General features: G+C 37.5%; 2 protein-coding genes across 6 annotated transcripts in view; one reads left to right on the top strand and one right to left on the bottom strand.

Annotated features, from left to right (window-relative positions):
* Positions 1-19,449, top strand: part of LOC128866908 (kinesin-like protein KIF12) — a 58,381-nt gene extending 38,932 nt beyond the window's left edge. Inside the window, exons 4-11 of one of the 5 annotated variants that reach the window (XR_008454965.1) lie at positions 57-197; positions 12,940-13,081; positions 15,652-15,888; positions 15,944-16,553; positions 17,014-17,128; positions 17,192-17,418; positions 17,497-17,758; positions 17,834-19,449. Coding sequence is in view for 2 of the 5 variants with exons in the window: in XM_054107950.1 (XP_053963925.1) it covers positions 57-197; positions 12,940-13,081; positions 15,652-15,888; positions 15,944-16,553; positions 17,014-17,128; positions 17,192-17,418; positions 17,497-17,509 (1,485 nt within the window). In the remaining 3 variants the exon portion in view is untranslated. Of the gene's footprint in view, positions 1-56; positions 198-12,939; positions 13,082-15,651; positions 15,889-15,943; positions 16,554-16,662; positions 16,941-17,013; positions 17,129-17,191; positions 17,419-17,496 lie in introns of those variants that run through there. The other 4 variants (XR_008454964.1, XR_008454966.1, XM_054107950.1 and 1 more) reach the window with 4 other exon arrangements.
* A 1,967-nt stretch (positions 19,450-21,416) lies between these two features.
* LOC128866907 (chromatin accessibility complex 16kD protein) lies at positions 21,417-22,020 on the bottom strand. The gene is made up of 2 exons (XM_054107949.1): positions 21,843-22,020; positions 21,417-21,742 (listed from the first exon to the last, which is right to left on the bottom strand). Exons 1-2 carry the CDS (start codon positions 21,945-21,947, stop codon positions 21,518-21,520), a joined length of 330 nt encoding a protein of 109 aa, XP_053963924.1. The 5' UTR covers positions 21,948-22,020; the 3' UTR covers positions 21,417-21,517.
* Between the last annotated feature and the right edge of the window lie 3,782 nt (positions 22,021-25,802).

The following is a 25,802-nucleotide window of genomic DNA, read 5'->3' as shown; positions in this document are numbered from 1 at the left end:
CACCCTAGTACATACATATACAAAATATCTTTATTTAATTGTCGTTTTTCTTTCAGTTTATAGGCAAACCAAATCCAAACGATTCCCGACATGGACTAATCTTCCGATCGTTTTTGTACCTCTTCCAGTTGATAAAAAATCGCAAAGACATCAACTATGTGCTAAAGGCATCTTTCCTTGAAATCTACAATGAACGAGTAAGTATAATAGAGTATTCCTTTAAAATACATACATATGTATGCATGTATATATATGTAGTATATATACAGTGAAGAACAGTTTTAAGTCCCCTAATTAATATGAAAAGACCTGGTTGCATCTGATATGGCGTATATTGCTAACATCAGGAAGGTCGTAAGACTGCAATTTCGCATGGTTCTAGTAAGTTACTAAAATCAGTTTTCTTAGTCTCAGTTATAAGTGATAAAGTATACTTTTTAGAACTTACTAAATTTTGTATTGGACACACATTTTTTATTATTTCATTTAAAGACGACACTTCTTAGAAAATATTGTAGACTCGTAATATTGCGTAGAAAAATTTTAAAGTTGAACATTTATCTAGAGGGCTTGATAAATGTGTTCTTCCAGTAGAAATTAAGAGAAATACACGTTAGCGCTACCAAATTAGTATTTTAGGAAGGAATCGTAGTGAAAGTTAGGGAACCAAATATACTTTTTCGGAAAGGGGAGAAAAAATAAAAATACACGTGTATCGGCGATTTTCATGTGCACGTCAGAATTTTTTTTTAATGTATAAAATATAGAGCTCGTAGTCCGCCTGTGTGAAAAACTTTGGATCAATTTTTAACCCCTTTTCCGTGATCCAAACGCGCAGACTCGTGGAAATGTTTTTATTATGTAAAATTAAAAAAAAATTGTATCAATTCTCAGATTTTCTTGAATATTTTTTTCTAAAAAAAAAAATGTTTTCTAAATTTTCGGCATAACTTGAAGGGACTCCAAATTTTTAAACAACTTATTAACCTTTAATTTATTGTTTCATACAACACACTCTGTGCCGTTTGTGTGTTTGTTACAGTTCCGGAAGTTCCGATCATCTGACAGTTGCGCTACTAGGAGACGTATACTTTGACAATTGTTTTAAGTTCTGTTGCGCGAAAACGTCTTTCTGTATATTTCATCTTACGAAAAATGCAGTGCCCGACTCGAAATAACTTTTGATACGTTTGTGGCTTATTCGCACCAAGTAAATATTTTAAAAATATTACGAAAACTGTGTTTAACTCGTTTCAGAAAATATTCAAGACTGCTTATGTTCCTTACTTGTGGTATACTCCGGATGTCGTGTGCGACTATTGCTATAGAAATTTATGCAAGTTTACTGATGGAAGATCAACTGTAAAGTACTCTGTACCAACATTTTGGCTACCACGTACGAAGCACTGCAGTGAACTGTGCTACTTTTGCGTAACTTTTACTCAGACTAAAGGGTACCAATACTTTCGCCGCAACAAAATTCGCTACGCTAATGTAGAATCGGTTATTCCAGCGGCTCTGTACTCACCAGAAGAACGTATAGCGGCTTCAATGGAGATTTTTGATGATGTTCCCGTATTAAGGGATGGAGAACCAACAGTAGCACCAACAATGCTATCAACATTTCTTGCATCGAATGCGAGATGCGGGGAACCAGAAGTATCGGAATTTGTACCAACACGCAGTGAACTTGGGACTGCAGTGCCGCATTTAGTAACGCAAGCCGACTTCAATGACCTTGTACGAGAAGGAAATTTGTCAAAGAGAACAGCCGAACTCTTTGCATCACACTTTAAGCAGTGGAATATAGTGGCGGCTGATTTTAAAATAACAGCCGCTTACAAACGCAAAAATTAAAGGCCTAAGTTTCTTTAAAAGCATTAAAATTTTTAATGTAAGAATTTTTAATTTTAATATAATCAAATTAATAAAAAAATTCGGGGTTTTATATCTCTATTGTAATCGGAGTGAAATACCCTTCTTTTAATACCCACAACCCTGTGAAACATTGTCAGTGGCAACGCCTAAGTGAAAAGTCTAGAAATGTGATACACTATCTGTTTGCCCAATTTCATTCAAATCCGTTAAGCTAATCCTGAGATCGTGTGGCTATACAGATATGCATATAAGAATTGCTCGTTTAAAGTTATAAAATACAAAAAAAAAAAAATTTTTTTACGCCGATACACGTGTATTTTTATTTTTTATCCCCTTTCCGAAAAAGTATATTTGGTTCATAGGACAGAATGTGTGTAACGCGGTGCTATATATCGTTCGTTTGCTGGAAGAACGTCATAGCTTAAAAAATCATAAATTCGAAAAAGATGGTGTCAAAGTTTTCAATTTACTATGCCTGTCTAAGTAGAAATAAAAACTCATCTTCGTCTAATAGGATGATACCATCTGAATTTATATTACAGCTGGTAATCATTTCTGCATACTTGTAATTTTTTTTATTGTGACACCCTTTCGGTAAATGAACTATATAGGTATGTGTATATACATATATTTGGTCGATTTTTTCCTTCACTCGGTAGTGTGCGTCTTAACATTGTCCTAAAAATGGAGAGGCCTATCAAATTATCTCAGTTCCGAAGTGCCCCGAAGTTTGTCTTTGGCTGCCGAAGAGCGACCGCTACTAGTTACTTCTATAATTCTATGTTTTCGGGGGCTTTGAATCCAAACTAACCGATTGGTAGTCACCTGAGAGTAACTGAATCTTATCTTTGTCGGGTGTCTAATATCAATATAATCAATAAACATCCAATTTTTTTATTTTCTTTATTATTAAAATGAAGCTTATCTTTTTAGTGTTTTATTATACATACATCAACTGTGGTAAGAGTTTCAAAATTCAAAATCAATTAATTTTATACAATGAAAACTTAAAACTAACAATTTCAAAAATTTTAGTGGAATTAAAATAAACTTAGAGATATCCACATAAGAATAGTCAGACACATAAATGGGAACATATTGTAGAATATTAAATTTTGTGATAAAAAACCCTTTCTCTCATTTAATATTTTTAAGGGGACAGATCCCTGTAAACGGCCATATTTTCCCTGATTTTCATTAAAATTATTTAAAGTCAATATATTTTTTTCATTTTTTTTTTTTATTTTAATCATTTAAAATGGCGGATGTACACTCAATTCTTCCAGGAAGGTCGCAGCGGGGTCTCAATCGGCGGACATTGTAGCATCGGCGTTAGTGACCTGAATACAAAAAACCAAAAATTTGTTTGTTTATTAATGTCGTAATTTCCATATGAATTACAAAAGAAAGAGGGAAAAAAATTCGCGGAATAAAATGCTTCAAAAAAACAGGAATTTTAGGGCGAATTTTCCTACAATTTTTGCTACGAAAATTTTTTTTTTTCGAAAAATTTTCGAAAACTTGTAGATTAACATAGAAAATAATGTCATAAAAAAGATGTGTGCAAAATTTCAGGGAGATCGGTCACTAACTCTTCTAGTTATCGTGTACGCCAATTCGAAAAATTTAGTTTTGAGAAAAACACGTCTAACGTCGGCAAAGTAAATATACCTCTCCCAACGCTCGAACGCAAAGAATAGAGTCGTCGCGGTTGACGATCTTTAATATTATATAAGAAATACTTACTTCTAAAAATTTGTTGACATATTCTTAAAGGATTATATTAACATTTTATGAGATAAACATTTTTTTTCGAAATTTTACAGATATCTGTAAAAATCTATCTTGAAAAATCTATAACCGTGCATGAAACTTCAAATGATAGAAACAGTTTTTTCTAATAGTGCATAGTGCCTTCGTGTGCATTTCTGCCATTATAAAAAAACATTCTCGTTATAAAAACTATCTGCCGTTCGAAGTCGACTTAAAACTGTGGGTCCCTCCATTTGTTGAAAACTATCAATACGCAAACAGAAATGCCCAAATAGAAATTATTAGCGGAAATTACCCAGATATTAAAACAAAAGATGGCTTACCTCAATGCAAGAAGTACCTATGTTTTATGAACTAATTTAAAACCGATCTCGAAGTTGCGAAATGTCGCCAATATGAAGCTATTATGGCCTAAGCAACAAATGAATTCTCTCATAAAATAAGCGGATTCATCATAAATTTAATTGACTAAAATCAAACTTTGAACATACTTACTAAATACTTGCGTTTTGCACATATAAGTTTGTAGTTTTGACCACCAAGTCACGATTATTCTTGCATTACTAACTGCTTGACAAACTATTTTATATTTAGAGGGCTTTTTATTAGTTTTTTATTTTTTATTTTGAATTTATTTGTGTAAATATTTAATTAATTGATACATTCTTATTTTAGAAAATAGTGTTTCGACTTGGTCGCTGATATTCACATGCTCTAGACACTTCATCCAGCCATGTGAAAGTAGGCTCATTGGAAGCATATTCCGTCAATCCCAACTTTCTTTTAATGAAGGCTGCATTCCATTGCACCCTCGTGAAAACTATCCAACTCTGCTTATTATTTTAGCTTTTTGTTAAATTATAGCTCGTTTTAAAATCCTCTTAAGCGAAGCCACTCGCTTTGCATCTTACCATGGGTGTTGCGGGCTGTGATTAATTCCAAATTGCTAAATGAACTCTTCTTAATAATTTATGTAAATTAGTAAAATTATTGACAGAAAATATTTTTGCGGAAATAACTTAACATTTTTTATTTTTTAAATATTTACTTTATTTATTAAAAGAGTAACAATTATAAATAACTATTCCACTTAAAGAGCTACAGCACTGGCTACTATGGCCCTCGGCTATTAGTATCTATAATAAAAATGACAGCGTGTCTTATAGCCTTAACTTACATCTAGATACATAATCACAAATCTTATTTAAATTGCATACCGTTGTCTGATTGAGGAGTTCCGATGGTTTGATGCTTGAGAAAAAGGATGTTCTGATATTTTGTAGGGGAGGACAAGTATCTATCAGATGAAGTGTAGTAAATTCGTTGGAGCCACAAAAAGGGCATGTATGCTTCGGTGAACCGCTGAGCAGGTGGGCATGTGTCATGAGTGAGTGACCGATTTTCAGTCGAGTAAAGATTTTTGCTTGGTGACATAATGCAGATGGAGGGTAGATATTTTTTCCACCAAAGGGGTTAAAGTTTTTATAAGGATGCTGATAAATGTTCCATTTAGTTGCTGCGTTAATATTATTATTTTTTATTTAAATAGTCATTAATGTTTCCCTAAAAAAATATACTTATAGGCTTCGTTTATTCATTCCGAAAATGAGCACGAGTTTACACAGAAGTCGAAGTTATTACTGTTTTCGATCAGTTTGTCGTTTTCTTTGCTGATTAGCTAAAGCTCTGGTAACAAAACGTTATTGGGTACCAAGGTAAATAGAAACGATGAAGATGATCCCGGTGATTAAAAACGTTCAAGCGCGCACACCTCTTCACGTGAAAGCTACAACATAACCCGAAAAACTGATCAAAAAAAGTAAACTTCGATAACACTGTGGAACAAATTCAGGTTAGCAAAAATTAGGTCCATTCTGAGAGTGGCGGGTGAAAATAGAGGCGAAATTAGAAGACCCGTATCGTGCCGTTTTTTTATGTTAGTTCGAATTTTTTTTTAATCGGCCTTCGAAGTTCGAAATCGGAGCAAAATTGTTTATATGGTTTTTTGGCTATAACTCGTCGACTAATTGATATTTTTTCAATCTGTAAAAGCCAAGACCTGTGCAACAATTACAATTTTTGAAAAAATTGATTTCGAAAATTTTTGTGGTACTTATGAAACAATATACTGAAAATCGGCATTTGACTGCAAATTTCGAAGGCCGATTAAAAAAAAATTCGAACTAACATAAAAAAACGGCACGATACGGGTCTTCTAATTTCGCCTCTATTTTCACCCGCCACTCTCAGAATGGACCTAATTTTTGCTAACCTGAATTTGTTCCACAGTGTAATGATATGTAACAACAAAACCTAAAAAACTGATTGGAATAAACAGTTTTTCAATTACATTCAATTATTTTGATACTTGATGTTTACTAATTTGACAACGCTGATTCTAAATATACCCTCATTTGTTTTGTAACAGCTCTTGTTTACGAGTTATAACTATCACAAAAAAGTCACTATATTTCAGTGTTAATTGACGAATATTTAAACAAATATTAAGTTTTCTTAATATTATTTGTTATGGCATCGTCAAGACGAGTTTGCATAATTGACCGGAATAGTTTTTGTTTTATTTGCGGATGTTTCAAGAAAACCGTTTGAATGTGACATCGTTCGTAAATGAGGTGTACAAAAATTACTTCGGTCACCCAATGGAAATGAAAAATAAGCCACAAAAGGTATGCAAAACGTGCGTTGAGTTTCTACGTTTGTGGACGAATAAGAAAAGGAATAAATTTAAGTCAAAGACTGGTTCAGAAATTTTGGCGTCTAGATTAAAAGAAACAAACTTAGTCACAAAAGAAACTAAAATTTCTTACTATCGCACAAGAGAACAAACTTTCCTTGAATATTAGAAAATAGAAAAAGAAATATAATATATTATAAAGATAACTTTGTATTTTGTAAAAATGTACCTGGTTTAATGGCTGCAATGGGATCACAAAATTAAGTTTCTAGTGAGTGGCGTTTATTTGTAGATTCATCAAAACGGAGTTTAAAATGTGTTCTCTTATACAATGGGAACAAATTGGTCTCATTGCCTATTGCACATTCTACTAAAGTAAAAGAAGAATATACAACTATTGCTCTGGTTTTAGACAAAATTAAATATGCGGAACACAATTGGGTCATATGTGTCGATTTAAAAATGGTAAACTTTCTTTTAGGCCAACAAGGTGGTTACACAAAGTTTCCCTGTTTTCTTTGTTTATGGGATAGTAGAACTAAAAATCAACATTGGATTAAAAAAGATTGGCCTGCTCGGGAAGCGTTAGTACCAGGACAACAGAACGTGATAAACCCACCTTTAGTATCAAGGGATCTTATAATTTTACCTCCGTTACATATAAAACTGGGGCTTATAAAACAATTTGTTAAAGCTCTTGACAAAAATGGAAACTGTTTTCTTTTTCTGTCTAAAAAGTTTCCAAAATTGAGTGCAGGAGAGATAAAAGCGGGTATTTTTGACGAGCCACAGATAAGGTCGTTAATAAAAGACTCAAATTTCATAGACACTATGACAGTGATTGAGAAAATGGCATGGAATGAGTTTGTTTGACTTGTTCAAAATTTCTTAGGAAATAAGAAAAGTTCTGACTATTCTCAGCACGTCGAGCAACTAATGGGTCACTTCCAAAGGGTTGGATGTAATATGAGCATTAAGTTACACTTTCTTCACAACCATCTGGACTATTTTCCAGCCAATCTTGGGGATCTCAGCGAAGAACAGGGCGAGCGATTCCACCAGGACCTTCGTACGATGGAGGAACGCTATGAAGGTTACTGGAACACACACATGATGGCCGACTGTTGTTGTCAACAGTTCTATGCCTTCAACTTCAGCAAGGAAATCATATAAAAGAAAATTTTTTTAAACTTAAGAATGCAATAAAATAAAATAATCTTTAAATCTATAGTGTTTTATTACAAAAAGTCAAATGTGTCATATATTTAGAGTCATATAGAGCTGATACAGGAATTTCAGTTACAGATTTGAAATTGTCATTAAAAATTGGACTAAAAACATGTATCATAACCCAATCATCAGAAATGCTGTTGTGCAGTGTTATTTTTTTAATTTTTATAATTCAATTTTTTTCATTTAAATAAAAGTAATTTAGAAGAATTCAGAAAAAATTAAGTGGTGAAAAAGTTTGAATAAAATGTAAGTTAAAAAAATAAAAAAGTGGTTATATTCAATAACTTGAAAATCAAGTCACAAACACAAGGCGATGAAGGATTTGACTTGATATAGACTTATATATAATATAACTTCGCTTCCACCCTTTGTTGGATATTTGGCGGAGGAGGAATTATTTGTGGTGTACGTCTTGATGTTTGTCTACAAATTGGCTCCGCACGGCATATGGTTTCTTGGGAGAAGCTTTTGAATGGCAGAAATACATAAGAGGCTAGCCATTACCTGCCGAGGGGTGACCGCTATTAGAAAAAAACTTGTTATATCATACACGGAGATTCGAACCCGGACGTTACCGAATGGTAGCCATGCACCAAAATGTAAAAATTTTGATATATTTTTTATAAAATATAGCAAATTATATACAATGCCGGGTGCATATACTTACATACATATTTATTAGTCAGGAACCCATATAAGTTTAAAGTGCACTCCCAAAATTATTATACAGCACTCCATATTGACGAGTTTTGACTACTAACTTATATATTTTATAAATTTAATTATTTTCCATCAAATTTATTTAATAAAAATAAATAGTATTACCAAATTGTAAGATTGAAGTAGCACAAAATTCTAGTTGATTTCTGATCATTTTTCCCGGAGGGAAACGTCAAATATGCATACAAAAAATGTCAATAACTCATTGACATTAGGGACAAGTAACATCATTTTTACCATTTTAATAAAGTCCTATGTCGAATTATTCGTGAGAGTAAATAATGTGTCCCCTTTACTTAATTTTATATAGTTTATTGCATTTAATTAAATAACCTAATTGGAGCATCTCATTCAGCAATGTTTGGCATTTGTTGTGCACCAGTCCTGAGATTGGTATAGTACTCGTAGAACCATTGCTCATTTGAAACCTTCATGTCCGTAAATGTATTCAAGGTTTGAATTAAATGATTTACTTCTACATACATACAAATGTACATAGTATGAAATGCATTTACTCATAAAATTGCGCAGTCACTGACCAGCGGGTCATTCCGTATTTGCATTGGCAATTTGCGTGAGGTACTAGTGATTTATTTACGATACCAGACCGCACTGTAAAACCATTTTCTATTTGACCACTTTTGCATGCCATTTAAAATTCTGTGTTTACATTGTCGGCTACACGCCTTGTCACTTCGACATGCAATCAAATTGTGGAAGAGAAATGCAGCCTTTATACTCCATACTGTATAGTTCATACATACATACATACTCGAATATGGATCATGGACGGAAAATGAATGAACTGAAATTAGAAAAGTGAAAGCTGCATATGTGGCAATGTCACTACGAATGCAGTGTATATGCCATGATTTCTAAATTTTTAAAATCCAATTACTTTGACGCTTCAAAAATGTTAATGAGGTGAATGTAAAAGTAAAAATTGTATTTGCCTCTTTCTTTTTTCCTACCACTTAGTCCTGATTGGCTTTTAAACGTGAGTTCGAGATCTTCCTAATCTATTATGCGAATACGTAACTTTAGCTTAAATCGTAATGCTAGAGGCGAATATCTCCTTAATCAAAAAGTTCCGGGAATATATTTATAAAATTCAAAATAAAAGTTTATTCCTCAAAAGTGATATTATCGCCTTCAAAGTACCCGCCATCAACTGCAAAGCACTTATGTCAGTGTTTTATCCAGCTCTCGAAACTTTTCTGGAGCTCGATTTTTGGTATAGCCATCAGAGCCGTCTTCGATTTTTCCTTTCGATCACTTTCTTTCGTTTGTTAAAACGTCGAAGTGGTTTCCCGCAGTGCTTTTTAACTCGATCAACTTGATTCAATGTTGGTCAAAAATGTTGAAGTAAATACGCTCAACTAAATGAGGAGAATCGATCGATGTTTGGTATCAAACAAGAATGTGAACGAAGGAATACTTTCAAATCAAATTAAGCAAGTAAAAAAATAGCACATACAAATACAGTGAAAGTTTTACATTATTAAAAAATAGTATTCAAAATAACACTTCAAAAATACCTTCTATAATCCAAAAAATAAGCAACAAAATAACTTACCTGAAACACTCGAATTTAAAGGTGGAAAAATCAGAAAGGTGACCATACATGAAATACTGACAAAAATTATGAATATAAACAATAAAAAATCACCAGGCTACGATATAATTAATGGACAAATAATACAAAATCTACCCAGCAATCGAATTAAGTAAATAAGGAATATATTTAACTCGGCAATAAGACTCAAATATTTCCCTTTGCCTTGGAAAGTTTCTGAAATAATTGCTCTGCGAAAACCAAATAAAGATGCCAACAAGCCTTCATCATACAGGCCGATAAGTCTCTTGCCTATTTTGTCAATGCTATTTGAACAACTGATTTATGACCGCCCTGATCCCCTAATACAATCGAACGACATCATTCCTTCTCATCGATTTGGCTTTCGGCGAAAACATTCAACGATACAACAGGTACACAGAGTAATAAACAAAATACAAAAGGAAATTGACAACAAAAATTATTGCGTCGCAGTCTATCTTGACGTGGCTAAGGCCTTTGACAGTGTATGGCATCCCGGACTATTGCACAAATTAAAAAAAAATACTTCCAACAGACTATTATCTACTCTTGCGGAGTTGCCTTAATGAAAGATATTTTTATGTTAAATATCAGGACGAATGCTCTGATGTACTACATATGGGAGCAGGTGTTCCACAAGGAAGCGTTTTGGGGCCAATCTTATACATTACCTATACACATGATATACCCTGCCCAAGTGACGATAGCATGATTGCAACTTTTGCTGATGACACCGTTTTAATGACATCTAACAAAAACATAAATGTTGCCACAAATAAACTACAATAGCTTACTTCACTCAACGCTGGCCTGGGTCAATACATGGGGAATCGAAATTAACACAGATAAAACTATCCAAGTAACTAAAGCGTTTTTCAGTAAGAGCGCTTCAACTTTTTTTTTTAATAAAACACAAACAGTTTGACTTTTTTAACTAATTTTTTTTTATTATCGAGTTTGAACATATACATTTAAGTATGAAATTCGATTTCTTTTGCATGACCACCGCGTGCACGTTTTACGAAGTCCAATCGTTGAAACCAATTTTCGACCACTCTTTTGCATAAATCGGCCGAAATTCCAGCAATTTCGCGTTCAATATTGGCTCTGAGCTCACAAATCGTCGCCGGCTGATTACTGTAGACCAATGACTTCACATAACCCCAAAGAAAATAGTCTAGAGGCGTCAAATCACACGAGCGCGGCGGCCATTCGACCGGTCCATTTCTGGAAATAATGCGCTCATCGAACTTACTCTTCAACAAATCAATTGTAGCGAGTGCTGTGTGGCTTGTGGCCCCGTCCTGTTGAAACCACATGTCGTCTAAGTCCATACCATTCAATTGCGGCCAAAAATAATCGTTTGCCATGTCGCGGTATCGATTTCCATTCACAGTAACGTGGCGATCGTTCTCGTCAACGAAAAAAATGGGCCAATTACGCCGCCGGCATGTAAACCGCACCAAACAGTGATTTTTTCGGGATGCAACGGTGCCTCATGAATCACGTGTGGATTGCTTTCTGCCGAGTAACGCATATTTTGCATGTTGACAAAGCCATTGAGCCAAAAGTGAGCTTCATCACTGAAGATGATTTTTTGGAAAAAATCTGGATTAAAGTAGTAGCAACAGAACGATTATTTTCATAAAAAATTTACACGATTTGCAATTGTTGCTCAAGTGTGTAGCGTTCCATGATGAAATGTATGCTAATGAAGTTTACAAATGACAAGCGAAAAATAAAAAATATTGCGTCGTTCGCCCTGCCTATCGGAAAAAAGTTGAAGCGCACCTTTTGAAAAACGCCTTATTAGAAAAATGTTTTTCTCAATTTTGGTGTTTTCACCGAGATTCGAACCGACGTTCTCTCTGTGAATTCCGAATGGTAGCCGCGCACCAACCCATTCGGCTACGGCGGCCGTTTTGCTTTATATGCTCTAAATTTCATTCACCCTATTCCGTCATATGAGTCCGGTAGCGGGACCAGCCTACCGCCATTAAATAACTGAAGAGTTTTGTGGCCATATCTTTTATATCTGTCTTGGCCATAGGCATAATTGACTGATTTCCTGCTCTGCTTGAGAAGTTGCAATTCAATATTCCGAGTAGAAACCTCTATTGGTTTGATGCATTTCGACTTGGCTTTTAGAAAATTTCCTACAAAAAGACTATTTTGTTTGTAATTACTCCAGTAAATATAGGGCCCGCCGTCTATCGTTTCGGATTTGAACTAGGTATTATTCGAAGAATGGTAAGACTTAGCTGTCATCTGATTTGACAGAAAATTAGTTTTATTCTTCCGTTGAACGAAAATGGTTGTGTATACGCTCAAAGAACGCTGAGAAATATTGCGACATTACTTTGAAAATCAAGGTAATGTTGCAGAATGTGTACGAAAATTACGTACGGCAATGGGAAGAAGAAAAGCACCTGCGTATGTGCGTTACTTTGCGAAAAAAGTAAGAGAAACTGGGTTGCTTATTGACAAACCAACGCGTGACCGACCAAAAACCGTGCGTACACCCGAAAATATTGCTGCTGTGGCAGAGAGTGTTCGTGAATCACCAGGAACATCAGTTCACCGTCGTTCTCAACAATTGGACATTTCGGAGACATCATTGAGACGAATTTTGCGTGAAGGCCTCGGTATGACGCCGTACAAAGCCATATGAATGAAGTTGTGTTCCATCATTAACCGGAAGGATTTTACTTCAAAATAAAAAAAAAGTTTGGAAAAATATTGAGTAGTTTATTTTTTATAGCATTTTTAATTCCGTAAAGTTATATGGCGGACCCTGTATTAGGATCTCATTTCAAATTTAATCATCTTAATTCATTTCGTACGTATCTATTTGATTTTGAATGCATAATAGTACCATATTTTATCATAGACATAAATAAAATAAATAAATTAACAAATAAAATATACTAAACGCTTATTGATGGTATTTACGGCGTTTTACATACACACAAATATTTCAATATACATACATACGTGTGCAAGTGGGCGTGAATTTTGATCAGTGTTTCTTGCTCTTCGGCAGGTAATCGATTTGTTGAATCCAGGTTCAGCAAAAAAATCTCTTGCAGTCCGTTGGTCGAAGAAGTCCAGAGGCTTTTTTGTGGAGAACCTTTTCACAGTGGACTGTGAGGAATTGGATGACCTATTAGCAGTTCTAGAAGAAGGTAAGCTAAAGGCACGCAAAAGCTTATATTGTAATTGATAAGTCAATAAGTTATACAAAGGTTGGCTAACTACGACAATTCAACATGACGTTATATTATATTTTAATTAGTTTACTCAACTGAAAATAGCGTGCGCAAATGGCATTGAATTTATTGTTGCTATTATTATTGGGGTTATAGGCTTTGAGTAAATATGACGAACTAATTTGCATGGTAATGATTATCTGCCTATGGAAATATTAAGGATGTTCATACTTTTAATGCTCGAAGTGGAAATTATGCTTTGGCTCTTCTTATTTCTAGAATATGGAAGCTTTAACAACTTTAACAAAATGTGTACATTTAACTTCCTTCTATAAAAACTTTCTACTCACGATGCACTTTTCTGTTCCGATCAAAAAATATAATATTGTACCCTGTAATTAATTATATATATATACAATTGGCGCGTACACCCTTTTTGGGTTTCCAGACGAGCTCCTCCTCCTATTTGTGGTGTGCGTCTTGATGTTGTTCCACAAATGGAGGGGCCTACAGTTTCAAACCGACTCCGAACGGCAGATATTTTTATGAGGAGATTTTTCATGGCAGAAATACACTCGGAGGTTTGCCATTGCCTGCCGAGAGGCGACCGCTATTAGAAAAACTTTTTTATTAGTTTTGCTTTCACCGAGATTCGAACCAACGTTCTCTCTGTGAATTCCGAATGGTAATCACGCACCAACCCATTCGGCTACGGCGGCCGTGTAATTAATTACTAATTTCTAATTAACGTGGAATATTTTGAAAAATTAAAGAATTCTCATCCTAATTTTGAACAATTTTTATTTTATTGTAATTTCTTATATATGACTTCGCTAAATATTATGAAATAAAATATAAAGGCTTGAAATTGGGCTGAGCTGAGAACTACCAAATTTGTAGTAATCTTTTTTATATAAACCTTTACAGCTAAATCCACTTCTAATGTACGAGTTGAGTATAAAATATTTGTGGTACAATATTCTATATTAAAAATTTAAGTTGTTGAAATTATGTATTGTAAAATTCTTTATTGCGAAATGAGTCTGCTAAACAAAATTCTGTATTAAAATTCTGAGAACTCTACATCTAATGAGAAAATGCGCTGCTACCATATATAGTGAAACCTTGTCCACTTTTGTCCGCTAAGAGAGGGTAATTTATTCCGATATCGAGAACTTGTTTTAGGAAAAAGTATCCGCTCAAGAGAAGTGTCCATTGATAAAGGTGTTCCTTAGGAGAGGTTAGCTTGTACATACATATAATATTAATACAATATGCAGTAGTTTTATTGGATATTAATTTCTCTAGTATCTCTTTTATCTTCTCTCAGTAAGAGATATTTACAATGTCTTAACTCACAACAAGGAAGTGTAAGTTTCTATGACGATCCTCTCTATTAGACGGACACTTTCTTCGGATGGACATTTTTCCTATCCAAGAGTTAGGTTTCGGAACATTTACCCTCTCGTGTGAGGACACCACTCTTGGGCGGACAAACGTTGACTGACGGTGAATGTCCACATAAAGGACGTTCCACTGTATTTGTTTTAAAATCTACATATTATTGCTGCATTGCCATTTGTTTTTAATTGTTTTTGAGCTTTTGCATTGAAAACCTAACATACATTTTTTCTTCACATTAATTTGAAAATGCAGAAATATGGCCTAAAATAACTTTGTATACTGAATTTCAATACACACAATAATAAGTCTACATTATTTTGTCTTTGAAAACACAGAATTATGACTCATTGGAATTTAGGCTCTTTAGAATTTGTTTCACATTTTTCCTGAATTTTAACCCAAATGCAGAATTTGGGATCTGTCCTCTAAAGTACATATTTCTCACAAATAAATTTATGAAAATTCAAAGAGAAAGAAAGCAAATGCTTTTGTTAAGTACTTTTAATTCAATGCAATATACATATGTACATAAGTAAATGCTTTGTTTCATTAACATTTTAGTTTTAGTTTAGCAAGTAGCAAGGAATGCCTCTTATCTTCAAATGTAAGTCCGACTTCCGCTTAATTTCCTTCCCGTCTGTATGCATTCAAAAAGATACGTTTTTGTGTATCAACGCGTTGGATCAAAAAGTGTTCCCCATTGAGAATGGCTCTTTCCAAGAGCTCCCCTAAAGGTAATTAGCGAAACCACACCACACTGGTGAGCGCTAACAAACCTTTGAAAGCTAATAATCTAAATAAATACAGTAAGAGCTCATCCTGAAGCTCAAATCGTGTATTCTATACATCCATGCATTAGCGCGTCGCACCAATACGCTCTTTTCAGTAAGGCCGACTCTTTTCACACCACCAGTATAGTGTGCGTTTATAAACTGTTAAAGCTATCAAAGTCAAATAAATAAAGCCATAAATGAGCACACGCAGAATCTCAGGTCGCACTCCTTAGTTCTCCGTTGCTGTACTCTTCCTAAGTTAAACAGATTTTTGTTTTTAATTATTTCTATTTAGCAATTTATTTAGTCTATGCTGAGTAAAACTAAAAATTATATTCACTAAGTTTGTTTACGATCTGTGCATTCCAGGTATGAGAAACCGTGCTGTTGGCTCCCATGCCATGAACGATCACTCGTCACGATCCCATACAATGCTCACAGTGCACATAATTTCTGAGCAACAAACAGATGGTGGAGTATTTATTTCCAAGCAAGGGAAAATAAATTTTGTAGACCTGGCTGGCAGTGAACTGACCAAGAAAACACTTAGCGAAGGCAAGACGCTAGAAGAAGCAAATAATATTAATAAGAGCTTAATGGTTTTAGGTAAACCGATCCAATTGTCTGATTATATAGATCTCAATAAATTTGTTTGTTTTAGGATACTGCATTGCTTCATTGAGCGATAGTAAAAAACGATTTGGCCACATACCCTACCGAGATAGTCAGCTAACCAAACTACTGGCGGACAGCTTAGCGGGTAATGGGGTTACGCTCATGATCGCATGTGTCTCTCCAGCCCAATACAACTATGCCGAGACTTTGAACACCTTACGTTATGCGTCGAGAGCCAAGCGCATTCGCACAAAACCTGTGATTATGATGGACCCACGAGAGGCGCTTATACTGAGCCTGAAACGTGATATAAATGCTTTAGAAATGGAAAATGATCACCTTAAAGCTGCACTAAATTTACATCATGAGTCGCTTAAGTCGCAAAATGGAACTCAACAGAATGGTGAGCTCTTGGAAATGCATCTGGAACGTGTTGCCACCGGCGGTGTTGCAGTACCGAAAGTTAATTTGGAACGTTTGGTTGAATTAGATGGCAATGAACTGGCCGAACTGGTAAAGTTATATATGCAAGAAAATGAAGCTTTACGGCAAGAAAACAATCATCTATTTACGGTGCGAGAAACCATACTCAGAGATCAGGAAATTGTATGTCGTGAGAATGAACGACTGCTGAAGAAACTTGAAGACGTCAACAAGTAAGTATAACCTCTAAATTCTTATTTTAGTAAATCAATTCTCAATAGTTGAAATGGGCTTTTCCTGTGTATAGCCGTCCTCATTGTTCTTCTTCTCCTCTCGTTCTAGATCGAGATCCGAGATGTCGAGCAATGAGTCGGGTACAAAGGAAACAGCCGGCAAAGTAAAATGAATGAAAGTTTCATATAGTTTACATGAGTTTTCGAAACGCACAAGTTTTAGCAACTATTGTATTTAGGTACAATTCAATACTAATTATAAAACCAAGCATGGACGAGTGCCTGAATGTTGCTATGAAATATTTATTGTATTTTTATTGATGTTGCGGTTAGAAATATATATTTTTGAGCAATTTAATAATTTGTAAGAATAAATGTAATGAGAAATAAAATTTGTTGGAAAAGATTACTGTATTTGAATTGAAGTAAGCTTTAACTAATAAATACTATTCTGGTCAAGGGTTTGTGTTCGCTCACCTCTCATACCAGCACATTCAGCAATAGCAGCCGATTCTGGTAATGGAACAGCAAGTTCGGAGATTTGGACAAATCCCCAGGATATAACGATACATGAGGTGCATATTGCTTTCAAAATAACAACAAAAATATGTTTACCTAATTTTCTATTCATAAAATAGCGTCCTGCTGAAATGGAGGGTCGAATTTCTGAGAATAAAGATAAACGCTCTGATGAAGATCAACGTAAAATCGATCAGCAACGCATCGCAAAAAATATTTTGCTCATGGCGAATTCTTTGCAAAAGAAACCTATTGAGCGAAACGAGAAAGATGAACAAAACTCTGAAGAAAAAAATAATATCGTGAAAGACAATTCCAAACCGGAGGAAACAGATTACATGCCTGAGTAAGATTGCTACAAATTTCCTCTTTTCATGCTGATTAACAGATTCTTTCCTTTCTCGTTTTATATTTGGACTTGCAGCATGCTGATATAAGCGTGTAAAGGGCCGTTACATATAGTACCTGATAATGCTCATCGCAACCCGAAGGATATCCACTTAATTTTATAATAGCTGTCAACTGAGATTTGAGCTTTTGGAACCCCGCATTTCAACTTTTGATAAGCATTCAGGATATGCTTTCGACTAGAAGAAATAGTTTCCACGACAGTCGGTTCTACGTTACCGAAACGACACAGATTTATATCCGGCCAAGGACTGTCACTCCAGCAGCATTCCCCGTATGTAAGTATGGGGAATGTTTATGCTGCTACAACAACAACAACTAGTAGAAATATTTATCATCTTGACGCTTTTCAGATGCTTGCATCGAAGCTAGTCTCTGATCAGACACATTAATAATAGCAGGTGATCTTCAGGAACCCTGACAAAGCTTGCACCCAAATGACTGCTCCACTACTAGACTGGAGGTATTGCACAAAATTTGATAGATTCTAGCAAAATTCAGATCGAAATGATGCATAAAAACAAAGTGAAAAGAGGCGATTGCTATTAACCTTCACGTTTTGGAGTAAGGTTAGTTAGGTTATATGAAATTTCATATTTGGCTTTGTCATATTGTATGATAAAACTTTTCTGATCTTGTTGAGCATCCAGTCAATCTTTCTAGTGAGATGAAGCCTAAACTATACCGGTTTTTTAGAAGACTGACACAAGAAATTTTCAAAGGACATCTGGTACAGAAATCAAACATCCATTTCATAATTAGAGCTCTAGTGTGGGCATATAGATGCAATCGATTTTGACAAATTTGGCAAGATAACCAATATTCGTTCATAGAGTAAAGTGCTGTCCACAGTAGTCAAGACGGTCCACCTCTACTGATACTGTTGCAGCAGCTTGTCTCTGCAATGGCAATTTCATTGGTATAGGAAAAATCCTGTTCATCGAAAATCGAGTTCACAGGCAAACGCCATAAAAGTGGTGAAAGACCAATTTAGCCTGTATTTGATTAACTGGTTAGAGAACTTCACTAGAGTTGTCCACTTCCAAACCTTGCAGGGTGGTGGTCATGATGAAGGGATAGGGACTTCTCAATGAAGGTAATCAAGCTATCCAACTTCGTTTCCGTTATCTTGCCTTATAGGTAAGCCTAGTGGTAGTTTAATTACAGTCGGCATCCATCTTGGGAGAAATAAAGTTTCTCACTTCCCTTTCCAGTGATTTAAGTGCAAAAGAGGAGACTGGCATACCTAACTGCGCGTTAAGCATCTACACCATAGACTTTGATGAAGATCTCAACGATGAGCAAGTCTCTCCCTTCGATAATCAATTAAATCTGCATGCGCCATTTGTTGTTGTAATATAATAACGAGAATTTTTTCTTACGGAATTTACTCGACCTCGATCACTTACAATTTGTGCTCCGTAAACAATGAAGAATAATAACTTTGGCTAGGTCGAAGCTAGCTCTGCAGTGTGATTATTTTTGTTATATTTAATTCCTGAATGTTTATGCTCAATTAATAATAAAAAATAAAATTTGTATATATTATAAAACATCGTATAATTAAGTATTTATGGTTATATGGGGTTCGCGCCTCAGTTTTGTTCGACCTCTTAGCTAAGCTAGGAGCCTCTCTTCAAAAAGTAATATATATCGAGAATCAAACTTAGTAAATAAGCATTCATTTTGTTCAATTGTTCGGAAAATCGTTATTAAACTGAGAAACTAAATGAACAGAACTATTCAGGCGGTAGAAGTATAAAATACGTTCACACCTATGCAGATACTTAATACACGTAATGCCTATTATTCTTGCGCTGGAACAATTCGCCTAAAGCAAATACATACGTATGCTACTAAGTGCCTTCTATGTAATTTTACACATACGTACACATTTTAAAAATATACTATTAAATAGAGCTACATACAAAATTTGCATATACATATTTGTTGTTGCAAAAGCAAAGTAATTGTTGATTATTTTACATACTTACATAATATATACATACTTATAATTATAATAAATAAACTTTGTTTTAATACCACAGAAATAGAAGGTATGGTTTTATATTAAGAAGCTAATGAAATTCTTGTTAGAAAGAATAGAAAATTTAATGGACCCACACCAAAGTAGTCAATTTAAGCAGCGAATAAAGTCTGAAGCATTTGCTTAACAGAAGGTGCGGATTTAGCGACTAACTGTACACATACAGGGTCATCCAATAAGACCGCAGATCTTACTTTATATGCATGTACATTAGGGCGGGTCGATTTAAAAATCGCCCATTGCTCTGTGAAAATCGTATTCTAGGGATCAAAATAAGAAACTTTGCCGAAGGAAGCATACCTCTAAAACGAATTCTGATGTCCCCCAATTTGGGTCGAACGAAAAATCCCCCTTTGACCCATTTAGAGTGCTGCAATCGAGTCCAAATGTATGACCGATCCCCACTAACTTTGGACGGCCAATCCACCCATGCCAGTGGCACACCCCCTGGAACTCCCCTGGGGGGTTCCCCATACAATCATTTCAAAATATCACCATTTTTGGCCTTTACATGAGAAAAGAAACTAAAAAGTTCGACCCAAATTGGGGGACATCAGAATTCGTTTTAGAGGTATGGTTCCTTCGGCAAAGTTTCTTATTTTGATCCCTAGAATATGATTTTCACAGAGCAATGGGCGATTTTTTTGCCTCCCCACAAAAGACACTAAAAGTTCGACCCAAATTGGGGGACATCAGAATTCGTTTTAGAGGTATGGTTCCTTCGGCAAGTTTCTTATTTTGATCCCACAGAGCAATGGGCGATTTTTTTGCCTACCCACAAATCGACCCGGCCTAATGTACATATAATACAATATATTAAACCCAACGAAACTTAGCAATATGATTTGTTGTTGTTCGAGCTATATTTCATATTTATAATGCAAATGACCTCGTTCTTCTGCTTAAGAAACGTCTTGCACTTATTGTCATATTCCACAAACCCCACCAAACAGTGACTCGTTGCAGGTATAGCTTTTCTTGATTGACATGCAGCAGTTTTGCTTGTCAACGTACCCATTTGTGGGAAAATGTGTCTCATCTCTCGTGCTGAGAAAATTACGCACGTTCCCACGACAGTCGGTTTTACGTTCCCGGTAGGATCTAGATTTATATCCGACCAAGAACTATCACTGCAAAAGCATTCCCCGTAAATGTATGGGGAATGTTTATGCTGCTACAAGTTACGCAAAGCGCAAAACGGATCATTTTTACGAGTTGTTCAACTGAGTATCACTCAATAACTAGGTTTTCTAAAGTTTGTAGTACCAATAATATGAAAAAAAAAAATACCATAGCAAATTTAATCGCTGTCAAAGACATACATCAGGTCCGAGGTTACCGAGATGACCCGGATTTACTATATATCCGCCCAAGAACTGTCACGCCAACAGCGCTCCCCGTACATGGGAATGTTTGTGCTTTTACAACCCACATTTTTGGCAAAGTGCACCCCTGCTGACGCCTACCCTAATTGTTTGAAAACTTTGGTTTTGAGTTTGATGGTTATAGACCTCAGAAATGCCGGTGCAAAGTTGCACCGCATTGATGATTGTCGTTGTAGCAGGACTTAGCCACAAACTGGATGTTTACCGAGATAATTTTCGATTTTTTCTGGCATAAGATGAGCAGAGTAGACAGGGCATTCAAAGAAGAGCATGCCATTCCAATGGCAGCCGGTTCTACGTTACTGGAATGACTCCCGTTTTCCCCGACCAAAGGCTGCCTTATTTCTCGCTATATTGTGCAAAAAAAGAATATTGTCATAACTGTAAATAACTTGATCGCTCATTCGTGTTATTTAAACCTTAATTTATCCTGCATTAGCCAGTGAAATTGTTGCATGCTTTGCTGTACATCCACCTCCCTGCTTGAATGCAAGACATTATATGTAGTGTGTAATATTTATATTTAGAAAACTCTTAATTTTGTAACAAATATCAATTAATTTTGTACAAGTCATATCAGTCTCCATTAGCACACCAAACGTAAATTACTTGCTTCGCTTTTCATCTTCACTGTCAGACGATGAATTGACATCCTCCAGTTCTAGAATTTTTTTGAAGTCCTTTACCTTTATTTTAGCTGGGACAATTTGTAATAGGAATTCCAAGTTTTTCTCCTTCTGAACATACTGTGACAAGTGCTTGAATTTAAGAGTGTTATCATCTTTGACTTTTGCATATGCCTCCTTGGTTAACTTTTGCACAAACATCTCCTAAAATATAATTTAAATGTGATTTAAACAAAGTGTGGTGAAGAAATGCTCTAAAGATTTGAAGAAAAAAGGAATCGGAATGATTTGATATTTTACTTACTGTAGCTTTGGTCATCAGGAAAAGTACTTCATTTGATATTTGTCCGGTGTTTAAAGAACTTTTCATAATTGTTCGAATTCGGCTTAGTGGTAATTCAGTTTCCATGTTTATAGACTTCCCCCCAAACAATCTCTTACCGCCAATATGAAGTGGACAATAATCAATCTGACATTTGATTCTGTAAATATTTATATATATACTTTAACAGATTGTTTGGGGTGAGAGCTTGCTTTTCTGTCAAATTGTATTTGCTAGAGTTGTCAACTCCCCTAAATATAGACAAAGAAAAAAATAACCTAGCGCTCAACGCGTTTGTTTAATGTTGAAAATAATACCATTATTATTTTTATAATGGAAAAAATATTTCAGATGATGGAGAGAATAAAACGTATGCAAGGGAGTCATTTGTCTGTTACGTACATGGAAAAATATCCTAAAATTGCATCCGCTTACGTCAACGAAAAAAAATTAAAGAAATGACATAATGTATGCTAGATGAGGATCTCTCCGAACTCACGATGCAATATTTTGCTGTTGCGATATTCTTATCCTTCGTAATTTTGTTTATTAAAAACTTCAATCTTATTTATTTTAATCGCGGAATTTGAAGATGGTCAGTGTATCTGCGAGAAGCGATAACGAAGAGTTCATCATGGTCGGCCGGTTCTAAATAATGCTGCGCCTGTCTGGTCGCCTAGAACTAGTGACACGCAGTGGATAAAGCTTCAGGCATGCCAAAATACTGCCATTCGGGCAGCGACCGGTTGCCTCTTGATGTCCCCTATTCAACACCTTCACAATGAGGCACAAATGATCCCTGTAATGGAGCACAATAAACTGCTACCGTAGGTTTCACCCATGCAGACACCTGCTTGAGCCAGAGCCGCCTCCTAGACACGTCAGGAAGCAGCCGGTTCTACGTACCGGAATGACTCGGGTTTTTCCCGACCAAGGGCTGCCGCCCCAGTATACTAGCCCTGTCTAGTGAAACCCATATCATCCCACCCCTTACGTCACAGAAGCAAACTCTCGCAGCAATCCTGCTCCAAATACTTCTCCTCAGAGCTGGAATCGAATCCAACCCTGGGCCAGAAGTATTCTACTGCTGCGTCTGCCACAAACGGCTTCACCCGAACTCCACCTCGGTTAGGTGCAACAAGTGCAACGGGTGGAGCCACCTTAAGACCTGCTCGGGTCTTAAGTCCCATAGGGAGTGGTCCACACGGTATGTGGCCACGTGTTGCTCCCGCCAGCAGGCGTTTGATGCCTCCGCGGCTAACACACCCCCTGATAGCCGGCACTACCAACCGCCACCACTACCAACACCTCCACGGTGAGGAGCCTATCGGAGCAACACAACTCCCCTTCAACCCCTCCCCTTCCTTCCAGCTCCAACCCCAGTGCGGGGACAAACCAGCAGCTCCTGGTCCCCCGCACAGTCTGTTCCGTGTGTCAGGCCGTAATACCTCGGAATCTGGTAACAGTCCAGTGCAATTCCTGCAATGGCTGGTGCCATTTTCGGAGATGTTCCGGCCTGCGCACCACCCGTGAGGGGACAACTGCCTACGTTGCTCCCTGCTGCAGAGCTCTGCACCCACTACCGCCCCCGGAGGCGCGGCCGCCCACCACCATCAGGCCGCAACAGCCACAGTGGATTGCGCAGCAGGCCCAACGCAGACAACACCACGCGTCCCTCACCCCCCGAATTACACTGACCTCACCGAAAAGCTTCAAGCTTCTCCAATTCAACTGCAACGGACTTACGAGTAAGGTCGACGAGATAGTCGACTTTATGAGCCGGCACAGTATCAAGATAGCTGCGGTCCAAGAAACAAAGTTGCACGCTAGGTCATCTCTGATCACCAGGGATGGCTATAACGTGCACAGACACGATCGCGAGCGAGACAACGGTGGTGGCCTAGCGTTTATAGTCCACCACACTGTGCAGTATCGTCTTACCGATGAAGGAATCGACCGCAGGGACAGCACCTTAGAATGTCAAGGCATAGCTGTCCGGTCAAGCGATTCCGAGCTCGAAATATTTAACATATATATACCCCCTGTCACCTGCTGTCCGGCAGGATATCACCCTGATATAGGTGCGCTCATCAGAGGTGAAAACCGATTGGTTGTAGGTGTCTTTAATGCGCATCACGATCTTCGGCATTCAAGCCTGCCAAATGATCGTAGGGGACAGCAACTGGCAGAGCAGATAGACGACTCGACATTCAGCACAGTGAACGACGACGCCCCCACCAGGGTAGTGGGCAATTGCAGCAGCTCGCCTGACCTAACAATTGCTAGCGCTGGTCTGTTAATTAGCATAACGTGGCGACCTATGCTATCGCTTGCATCAGACCACTTTCCCATTATCGTCTCGATCGAGAGACCTGCCGACTTCGTTTCCGCGAATCACCGGTCCTATTTTAACTTTAAAAAAGCTAATTGGGCCGGCTTCACGGAATTCACCGAGGACACCTTCGCCGCTCTTCCCATCCCCACTGATGTGCGCGTAGGCGAACGCGCATTCCGCAAGGTGCTCACAGCTGCTGCGGCTCGCTTCATTCCAGCTGGAAGTTATAAGGACATTCGTCCTCATTTCCCAGCCGAAGCAGCCAGTTTAGCAAACGAGCGTGACCACCTACGCCAGGCCGATCCCGGGGATCCCCACATAAGGGATCTCAATTTAGAGATCCGGCAACTGGTAAACCAGCATAAGCAGACTAAATGGGTTGAGCACCTGAAGACCTGCAACCTCACCTCTGGGGTGAGTAAGCTCTGGTCCACCGCTAGGTCTCTGTCAAACCCGACGAAGCACAACGACAAGGTGGCTATCATCTTCAACGGTTGCACTTCGTCGGACCCGAAGAGATGCGCGAGTTATTTTAGCCGGCTTTTTATATTGCATCCTCCGGGCGACAGAACCCAGCGTCGTGCTACCAGAAGGCTGCACAAACTGACGAACGACAGTGCGCCACTTACTTTCTCCGGTGATGAGGTTCAGGGGGCCATCAACAAGTCGAAAGCCATTGGCCCTGACGGCTTAAACGCGCTGATGCTGAAGCATCTGGGACCCCTGGGAGTAGAATTTCTCACAAGGGGTTTCAATCTATCCATGGCCACTCTCATCATCCCTGACAAGTGGAAAGCAGGGAGAGTGGTTCCACTACTGAAACCTGGGAAACCCGCCAACCAAGGGGAGTCTTATCGGCCGATAACTCTCCTTTCCCCAGTAGTGAAGACACTTGAAGCCCTCCTACTCCCACTCTACACGAAACACCTGGCCCAAGCCCCACATCAGCACGGTTTCCGACGAGTGCACAGCACCACCACTGCACTCACCGCCATAAACGCCCAGATAAATCGCGGGCTTAACCAAAACCGCCCCTGCGGGAGGACTGTCCTAGTAGCGTTGGACTTGAAAAAGGCTTTCGACACAGTCAGCCATTCCACGCTACTAGATGACATTTATCAGTCGACCCGCCAGGGCTGATGAGGTGGTCCGCGAACTATCTGAGCGGTCGGCACTCGTCAGTGATATTTCGAGATCAAACTTCAAAGCAGAGAAAGATTAAGCAAGGCGTACCGCAGGGTGGTGTCCTTTCTCCCTTGCTGTTCAATTTCTACATCTCGAAGCTACCCCAACCACCAGCGGGAGTTTCCCTGATCTCATACGCTGACGACTGCACGATCATGGCGTCGGGCAATGACATCGATGGCCTGTGTTCCAAAGTGAACAACTACCTCACCGACCTTTCTCGCTTTTTCACTGCGAGGAATCTCCAACTTTCCCCCACCAAGTCCACGGCGACCCTCTTCACCACCTGGACAAAGGAGGTCAAGCTGCCCCTTAAGGTAAAAGTCGATGACACACCAATTCCGACGGTAAATAACCCCAAAATTTTGGGTGTAACCTTTGACAGCCTGCTCCCCTTCTCTGCGCATACAACCGCAATTGCC

Source organism: Anastrepha ludens, chromosome 6, assembly GCF_028408465.1.
Source record: "Anastrepha ludens isolate Willacy chromosome 6, idAnaLude1.1, whole genome shotgun sequence".
Classification (NCBI taxonomy): domain Eukaryota; kingdom Metazoa; phylum Arthropoda; class Insecta; order Diptera; family Tephritidae; genus Anastrepha; species Anastrepha ludens.
Note: the sequence above shows the minus strand (reverse complement) of the source record. Positions and strands in the feature narration are given on the sequence as shown.